This window comes from Coptis chinensis, chromosome 5 (assembly GCF_015680905.1).
Source record: "Coptis chinensis isolate HL-2020 chromosome 5, ASM1568090v1, whole genome shotgun sequence".
Lineage (NCBI taxonomy): Eukaryota > Viridiplantae > Streptophyta > Magnoliopsida > Ranunculales > Ranunculaceae > Coptis > Coptis chinensis.
In genome coordinates this window covers 84,562,378-84,572,146 of record NC_141460.1, presented here as the reverse complement: position 1 = coordinate 84,572,146, position 9,769 = coordinate 84,562,378, and the positions used below count along the sequence as shown (strand labels likewise).

Sequence of the window (9,769 nt, the reverse complement as noted above, 5' to 3'; positions counted from 1 at the left end):
AACACGTAAACAAAACTAATTCTTATTTATTATAAACATAATTGACATAAATGTAATACTATTAAGGGGTTTAAATTACACTTTTTGGTGTTTATCACTAACTTATGTATCACTAATCTATGTATCCAAAAAAAAAAATAAGAAAAGAAAAAAAAAATTGATGTTGTATATAGGTTTGGCAACATGTGATGGATACAAATTTTCTCGGTATTCAACTTTCAACTTATATTATTATGCAAATCCATCTCTCCATCTCTCTTCTCCACTCTCCACTCACGCCCCACTGCTTGCAGTAATCTAGTTTAGTTGTTGAAGTGTGGAACCTTATTTAGGGCATCTCCAATGGAGAGTGGAAAAATCCACCTCCACATAGGCTCCACATAGGCGCCATTAGGATTATACACTCTAGAGAAATCCCAAATACATAAAGTGTATATTTACTATTTGTGGCTATTCCAATGGTAGGTGGAGGCAAATGTGTAAAAATAGATAGCAACAGACTTAAACTGTCACAGCCCATTCAAAATAATGTAAAATAACGGATTTGGTCCCAAATTGCCAACAAAAAGCTTAAAACAAATAGTGGTCCACTTTCAAACGTCATTCAAAGCAACGTCCGTGTTTTTAACATTTTTAAATCACTGAAACGACGGACTTTAGACCGTCGCAAACAAAAAAATAAAGCTTCAAACGTGTGTTGAAGTGACGTCCGAAGTTTTAAGTTAAACAGACGTTATTTTAAGTGACGTCAGGGCTTTTTATTAACTAATACGAGAGGGGAATTCCCCACCCTCTCTATTAGCTAATACACTATTAACGGTATAGCACCCCCATTGAGAGAGTTTTTTGATATTTGAGGTATAAAATTTCCACTCTATACGGTTTTTATGTATCAAAACTTTTAGTAAAAAAGATAACATGAAGGTAATATAGCTTTTATGAATAGTTTTTATTTTTGCAAAAATTTGCTTTTTGGCGAAATACAAATCACTTTTATCAACTTTTTTACAGTTTTTCGTTTTTACAATTTTTGCTATCGTGACACATTTACACTCGATCCAATTGTTGTATGATATAAGAAATTGTACAAATTTAGTAAGTTTCATTGTGGAGTACACTTTAAACTTAATTTTGACTAGTTTTTGTTAAGTTATATGGATTGAGAGAAAACACAAAGATGGATTAAATTTTAAATGAAGTTTTACGGGATTCTAAAATTGAATCACGTGTTCTATTTTATGAAAAACTCATTTGACTCAATTCTATCGGTTCATTATTTTAGTTTATTGAAGTTGAGCTAAATTGTATTGAGAGATACGAGTTTTATTTTACTCTTTACTTATTGCTTAAGATTTTTCTTTTAAATGACTACAATGGTTTTATGTTTACAATCACATAAAATTAATTTTAAAGTTTGGCTAAGCAAATCAGTAATAATTCATGTCATATTTATATTTATTTTATTTTTTATTTGATATATCTATTTTTTTTATTAAAAAAAAAAAATCGGTCCAGAAAAAAAAATCGCGATGTTGTTTAAAGTTTGCAACATGTGGTGTTCATATTCAACATTAAAGCTTTTAATTATGCAATTTAATACACTGGTTTTTACCCCCATTGGAGATGCCCTTATCAAAGAACATAGAAAAAAACAATACTGGACCAATGGGCATGGGTACTTTCGGTTAATGGGCTATATAAACCAAAAGGCCCAAACGTAAGGAGCACAAATAACGCACGTACACTCTGTGAATCCCGAACAACAGAGAGAGAGAGAGAAGATATGCAGAAGAGGGAGCAGAGCAAGGTAGGCGGAGCAGGAAGTGGGTCAGCATCAGCACCTCCAGGGAAAAGAGGACGTCCAATAGGAAGTGGTAACCTGAATAATGCATCAGGTGGTTCTGGTTCGGGAGCAGATGCAATAGCTCCAGCTAGTCTGTTACTTGGTCCTTCACTTCAAATTCATAACTCCTTATCTGGTCAGTATCTCAAAACCCCCCATCACAAAAAAAAAATAATCTTTTTTTTATGGAAGTGTTTGGTTGAGTAGTGATTTTCTTTTTCCCCTTTTCCAGATCAAAATAACAAAAGAATTGTTCTTGCACTTCAGAGTGGACTGAAAAGTGAGTTGACATGGGCATTGAACACACTCACATTGCTTTCTTTCAAAGAGAAAGAAGAAGTGAGAAGAGATGCTATCCCTCTTGCTAAAATACCTGGTTTGCTGGATGCAGTTCTTCAAATTGTGAGTATTTGTGTGTCTCTCTCTCTCTCTGTGTGGACCTGAACGTACTGAAGTAAAAGGTTTATAACTGAACAGGTAGATGATTGGCGTGACATAGCTCTTCCGAACGAGCTTAAAAGAACTCCTAGGGTGAGATTGTTAGGTGCAAACTCTGTTGTTTTGGGTTCGGAAGTGAATACGAGGCATTAGATCAGGATGAAGCGCATCTTCACCATGGGTATCCACAAAACTAATTCTCCAAGTGTCCGTCATTATCATTAACACTTGCTAATTTAAAAACTTCTAATTGTGTTTGTTGTAGCTTAGCACCATCCGCATCTAGTACCACGAGCTTAGGACGTAAAAACTCAATAAATCATCATCCCTCTGAATGGTGGTTCGATGAAGATGGCTTGTTTAATCTAGACGAAGAAGGCCGAGCAGAAAAGCAGCAGTGTGCTGTTGCTGCTTCAAATATCATTCGTAACTTCTCTTTTATGCCGGAAAATGAGATTATTATGGCTCAGCATCGGCATTGCTTAGAAACCGTGTTCCAATGCATAGAAGATCATTCCACTGGTGAGAAGTTAATAGTATCAGAATTTTCCTTTTGTCATTGCTCACTAGTTCTTCCGCTTAAATTTTGTTTTATAATGTTATATCCTTTGCAAAAGCTCAAAGAAAACCAGTGTTTATTTTACTTGAATACTTATGATGAGCTTCATGTTTTATTGCTTGTAAACTATGACAGTATATGGTGTTTTTGGAAATAGGATAATTAAGAAACTATATGTGTAGAACTCTTCAATTAAAGAAGAAATTAAGCTGTCTTACTACCTGAGTATTTATAAGTATGATGGAGTTATACCAATCAATTAAAGGATCCTGAATCTAAAGAAGACAAGAACAAGTTGCAGCGCATGAAAATTTTGTGTAAATCTATTTCGCGTCTGTGCGTGTGCATGCATATGTAATAGGAAAGACTTATTGTGGTGCTGGGGAGTTTTGAACCCAGGTCTGCAGTAACAAGTAACAACAGCCCCAAACTCTTCCAACTACACTATCTGGCACCTTATCACATTGTCGTCATAGAGGTTTCTAATATGATTAGAAAGGCTAGCTATATTGTTTGTTGCTTCTTACATGGAAACTTATATACTTTGGTTTACCTACTGACTAACCCGACCTCTGATGCTATTACGGTCTTTATCTTTTCCTAGATTTATTATACAACAAATGGAGTTGAATGTCTCCTTAAGTTTCATACATGTCCAAGGATGAGATTTTGACTATGCTTATGGTCTGATGTGCTTCTAATAAGTTATTCATGGTGACAGAGGATGAGGAGCTTGTAACAAATGCTCTTGAGACAATTGTGAATTTAGCACCACTGCTGGACCTCAGGATCTTCAGCTCTTCCAAGCCGTCATATATCAAATTAAAGTAAATAATTTAATTTTTTTTCAATTTGTTTGTTCTTTTTGAAGTTGGGTTATGGAAAGTTAATCTTTTTCTTTTGACAAAACAGCGAGAAACGTGCAGTCCAAGCTATCATGGGGATTCTAGGATCCTCTGTCAAGGCCTGGCACTGTGCAGCTGCTGAATTGCTTGGTCGCTTAATAATAAATCCTGACAATGAACCATTTCTATTGCCTTTTGCGCCACAGGTTATTAGTTAATTTCTTTTCTTGTCTGCATTGAGAATTACGAGTGTTTTTTTTTTTTGTTTCTGTACTTTTGTTCTCTTCTTATTTTACCTCAGAGAGATTAACATACGAAAATGCAAAATTGATACTGCAGATATATAAGCGCTTAGTTGATCTCTTGAGTCTACCAGCAATAGATGCGCAAGCCGCAGCTGTTGGAGCACTTTATAACCTTTCAGAAGTCAGTATGGATTGCAGGCTGAAGCTTGCAAGTGAGCGATGGTGAGGTTTATTTCTTTACAATTAAACCTGATCTTAGTGAGTGATTTGCTAATGGTTAAAGCCATTATGTCTTTTTGAATTCAGGGCAGTCGACCGGCTTCTGAAAGTGATTAAGGCTCCTCATCCTGTACCTGAAGTCTGCAGGAAAGCAGCAATGATACTGGAGAGCCTGGTCTCAGAGCCACAAAATAGAGCTCTTCTTCTAGCTTTTGAAAATGCCTTTGCAGATATCCTCTTTTCCGATGGAAAATATTCAGACAACTTTGCCAGGATTTTATATGAATTGACATCTAGACCTAACAGCAAAGTGGGTGCGGCTCATGGCATTTGGGGTGTAGGTGTCTGATTTAGATTGTTCCAGAGGGCGACTATCACTCTTGCATGTAAAATATTGAAAAAGGTATTTATAGCAGTTGTACCTTTGTTTCAACATGTTATCCTTTTGTAGCCAATATGTTCTGTTTGATCAACATTTGTTTTTCGTTATAAACTCTACTCTATACTACTTGATACATGATGGTGTATAAGATTGGCTCTCACTCTACTCTCACTCTTTTGTTGTTGTTGTTTCTTCTATTTTTATTTTTTGCTGCCTATTTATAGGCCAGAGTTTCAGATTGGCAATCTAAATTGCACTGAAGTTCAGGTCTCATTTAATGACATTTCGAGCCCTCCTCCCTCGTGTGAGCGATTTGGATTCCTTCAAGCAGGGCTTTGTTATAGCGCCCCATGGTTTTATATTTTGGCATAAAGGATTAGAACTCTATTTTCACTTCGTATACTGAATAATGAGTTTGTAAAATGACAGACTTCATTGGTAAGATCACTTTGATATGTGTTTTGTTCATTGTAGTAAAATTGTAAAGCATGATGTACTTGAAATATTACCACCATTTGCCTCCAAAACCTTGTCAAACATATGTCGACCTAGTCTTTGAGACGCTTGGTTATGCTGACTAGATTGATGCACGCACGTGCGTTTTGCTTAAAGCATAGAAGGGCAATATCATCAATTGATTAAAAAATAGGGGTACAATAGTCAACACAATAATTTTGCTTAAAGCATAGAAGAGCAATATTGTCAGAGCAAGTCCAACGGGCGCTATATACCCCAACTATAAAAATGTCATTCCAATGGGAGTGCTAAAAGGGTCTTAAATTTGGAAGGAGTAAAAAACTCATCCAAAGTTAAGACAATCGCTAGCAGTTGCCATAATAAGTTTGGGAGACGGACGATATAGTCCGTCCGTGTGTTAAATTTCAACAGACGGTAGAAACTGTACCGTCCGTCCAAAAAAAAATTCAATTTTTAAGTTACAAAATAATGGATAGATGGCAGAAACTATGCTGTTTGTATCATTTAGCACTTCAAAACATAAAATGCAATTTGATTGATTTTTTGATTTTGGGGTACCAAATTTGGCTGGACAAGCTAAAAAGGCTATGTGACACCTTTTAGCAGCTCTCCATCGGACTTGTTCTCAATAGACTAAAAAATAGAAGGTACAATAGTGAAAACTAGTCAAAATATAGACGAAGAGATTTAGAACTACATTTAAAAAAAATATTATTTCACTATTGCGGGACTATAGCTGATAGTCGCGATATTTATAATAGTTTAGATATATCCCCACTCCAAATCTCCCGCTGATAAATTTAACTCTAGATTTAAGCATGGTGAAATAAAATTTTAAAATTCGGTAATGGATATTGCTACCTTTTTTTTGTCCCAATTTTACCTTGACCTAAAAAAAAATATTGGTAGATCTCAATTTTTTGGCTCTTGGTTGTGGGAGGAAAGAGAGAAAAACCATTCATAAATCTCCGATTTTTTCAATAAAACATTAAGTCTCCGAATTGACAAGTTATCGAATTTCAAAATGAATATATTTTTTCAGTAAAACATAAAAAGTCTCCGAATTAACAAGTTATTGAATTTCAAAATGAATAAACAATAAAAACGGTAAAAGTCTCACAATTATCGATGTTTTTTTTTTTTTTTTTTTTTTAATGATAGACAACTTTCTATTCTTTTATTTTCTAAATTGCATTTATTTATAGGATATCGTAAGATATAACAAAGCTTTACATATATATTTGTAAATTTTGAATTTAATATATGCTCAAAGTAATCCTGACATGATGCACAACCACGCACTTCATACTATTTTATGTTTTAATTATTTGGGGTTTCCCGATTTTTTTCTGATTTTTTTATTGAATTTATACGAATTAACGATCTCATTTTTGCCAAATTGATGCCGAATGTGTGACTATGCCCTACCCTGTACATGCAAATCAGAGTAGGAGTGTGACGCTTAACTAAACTAATTAAGGTTCCGACTACCTACCGTCCTACCCTGGTACTCTCGTAAGGCTTCTTTCCAGCTAAGAATTTGCCATGAAGATCATAAAGTACAAAAGATTAAAAGTTTTTGACATTTTAGTTTATGTTGGACATCCCAAACTAGCAAGACAGACACCAAAATTCATTAATGTGTATTGCCAACACTGTACTTGCCTCAAACTCAGGACCATGTGGTTGCATTTAACTTGCATCTATGCCATATGCTCGAATCCAACTTAATGCCTCCTACTATATATGTGCCACGTGGTTGCATTTAACTGATAGCAATTTTAATATAATGCCTCCTACTATATATGTGCAAAGTAGATGCATTCGACTCTACAGTTTTCTTTGGCTTCTTGATCTTGATGTGCTATGTATACAATTGTGACTTTAATAGCTTCTACACTCAGTTCATATTCATTAGTTTTTGAGTTAGAGACTTAAGATCAAGTATCGACAGTTGTTCAGGGTCTTTCTTCGCTCCTCCACTCGTGATATTATGGCTCTTTCATTTTCCCCATCAAGCTTCAGCTCTTATATTGTCTTTCTCTTATGCCGCGTCGATTATTTTCGTTTTACAAATGTGCTTCTTTTTTCGATGTTCATTATCTCTTTGGCTTTAAAGTTTTACATGAGTCGTTCTCGCAAGGTTTTCCTAGTTGATTTCGCATGCTACAAACCTAGAGATGCATTGAAATGTAGCCACGACACCTTCATGGATCGATCGAAACTGTTGGGGGTATTTTCAGAAGAAAGTTTGCGGTTTCAGAAGAATATCTTGAATAAATCTGGGTTGGGAGAGTCAACATACTTCCCCGAGGCAGTTGTGAGGTCACCACCAAATCCATGCATGGAGGAGGCCAGAAAAGAAGCAAAAACTGTTTTATTTGGAGCCATAGATGAACTTTTGACAAAAACAAGAGTGAAGGCTAGCGAAATTGGGATTCTAGTAGTGAATAGCAGCCTATTTACTCCTACTCCTTCCTTGTGTTCTATGATAATAAATCACTACAATTTCAGGATTAATGTTTTGAGCTATAATCTTGGTGGGATGGGTTGTAGTGCTATTCCTATATCTGTAGACCTTGCCAAGAATCTCCTAAAAGTAGGTTCCCTTTGAATTTTTCTTTTTGTTTAAGAATTCCTCTTAATCGTGAAGCCATCATCATGCATGCATGCATGAGAGGGATATTGTTGTCACAATTGTGCTTCCATGCTTGGTGCCGGCTTACCGGCTATATGAAATTATGGAACAAATAAGTATAGTGAACGGACGCTTGTACCCTAAATCCCTAATAAAACAATGAAATTGATAAACTCAGCAAAGGTGGAATTGAGTTGATGATGGGTATTTACGTGCTCTCTAGTCTCTACGCCCCTTTGGTTGGTGCGCTTTGCTGGAAACTACGTAATTTTGGAGTCAAACAGACAATTACACCATAGGGACAGACATTCACTCGGAAGAAAAATCCATTTATTTGAATTTTGTCTTGTATTATTACAGTGGAGTACTCTTTACAGGGCATGCAGTTCTGTTATAGTCGAGTAAAGAGTAAACAGATTCCTAGTGATCATTGCTCCTTGTGTCTGAGAAGGTATCAGATTGTCCATCAAAACGTTTATAACTATAACGCTGCTCTCAAAAGTTGCCGTCTACTTCGATCTGTTCTTCCTTAGACAATATATAACTTTCTCTTATGTTTTTATCAGAAATACACATTCTCTCATAGAGCTCAGATCACTTCTTATAAATCATTTTCATGAACGATTTTCCGGGAACATATTAGAGAAGATACACAGGACATGGCATGTGCGCACTATATATGCAGAATGGACTACTGTAGAATTGGAAGTCTTAGATCCAAATTAAAGGATGCCAAACTTGATTTTTATTCTTTAGAAATAGTGACTGTATATCGTTCTTTATGATGCATGTGTGTAGGACTGTAGGTGGTGCAGTTTTAGCTTGTTCATTTGGCTGTCATAGCACCTGTATCTGGCACAATTTCAACTAAGATGAACCAGATAGAAACTTCATAACTAAAACTTTAGTGGACATAATGAAAATGCTGGTTTTAATTTTGTGATCCTGCAGGTGCATCCCAACTCATATGCCTTGGTAGCAAGCACAGAGAACATCACACTGAACTGGTACTTAGGTAACAATCGCTCAATGCTTGTAACAAATTGCCTCTTCCGGATGGGTGCAGGGGCTGTCCTCCTCTCTAATCGAACATCTGATCATTATCGTGCCAAGTACCAACTCATGCATATTGTTCGCACTCACAAGGGTAATGAGGATGATGGTTATGGATGCACTTATCAGGAGGAAGATACTAGTGGAATAGTTGGATTTAGTCTGTCGAAAGAACTTGCTAAAGTTTCGGAGGGAGCTCTTAAGTCAAACATAAGTACGTTAGCACCGCTAGTCCTTCCAATATCCGATTGCCTGCGCCTTATTTTTAATAAGGTTGGCATGAAGTTGTTCCAAATGAAGTCATTTAGTCCAAACTTCAACCATGCCTTTGAACATTTTTGCATTCATCCTGGAGGCAGGGCCATACTAGACAAAGTAGAGAAGAGCTTAAAACTGACTGAATGGCAGATGGAGCCTTCAAGGAGTACTCTTTATAGGTTTGGCAACACATCCAGTAGTTCCTTATGGTATGAACTAGCTTATTTGGAGGCCAAGGGGAGAATAAAGAAGGGTGACCGTGTATGGCAAATCGCGTTTGGAGCAGGATTCAAGTGCAATAGTGCAGTCTGGAAATCTCTTAGGACTATAAATCCTGGGGACGATGACAAAAATCCTTGGGTTGATGAGATCGATACATTTTCTGTTCACATGCAAAGGGAAGCCTAGATCTCATTGATATCCACTCATTCCTTGTACTACTCTATTTTAGCATTTCGCAACTGCATTCAAAATGTAATTTTAGCGCTTCATAAGTTCATATAAATGAACAGTTATTTATAATAAATGCAAAGGCGCATCCATATAAAAATTGTCGATATTATATGACCCAATAACAAATTTAAATTAATTGCACCTCCTAATTTTTCGTGCGAATGCTTTTTCATAGCTAACTAATTTGTACACTTTGAAATGAATTGACACAGCAGAATTCATTTAGCTAGCTCTTTTCTACATTCATATCATCAACAGAGTACTACCATTGACGATTACTACATTCAGAAAACGAGCCCGTAGGACAAAATTGGGGATTAATTTCGCTTTTAGTTTGGGCGCAAATAATTAAGTCTCCA

At 36.0% G+C, this 9,769-nt stretch overlaps 2 protein-coding genes across 2 annotated transcripts; both read left to right on the top strand.

Moving 5' to 3' along the window:
• Positions 1-1,738: 1,738 nt before the first annotated feature.
• On the top strand, positions 1,739-4,702 carry LOC147499512 (armadillo repeat-containing protein LFR-like). Its single transcript, XM_086561271.1, is given in 9 exon segments — positions 1,739-1,979; positions 2,076-2,245; positions 2,321-2,402; positions 2,405-2,462; positions 2,547-2,803; positions 3,562-3,667; positions 3,753-3,891; positions 4,025-4,152; positions 4,237-4,702. Coding segments are annotated over 9 exon segments (1,398 nt in total). The 5' UTR covers positions 1,739-1,783; the 3' UTR covers positions 4,499-4,702.
• Positions 4,703-6,868: 2,166 nt separating this feature from the next.
• On the top strand, positions 6,869-9,507 carry LOC147499511 (3-ketoacyl-CoA synthase 20-like). Its single transcript, XM_086561272.1, has 2 exons — positions 6,869-7,607; positions 8,598-9,507. Exons 1-2 carry the CDS (start codon positions 7,002-7,004, stop codon positions 9,363-9,365), a joined length of 1,374 nt encoding a protein of 457 aa, XP_086417398.1. The 5' UTR covers positions 6,869-7,001; the 3' UTR covers positions 9,366-9,507.
• The last annotated feature ends 262 nt before the right edge of the window (positions 9,508-9,769 follow it).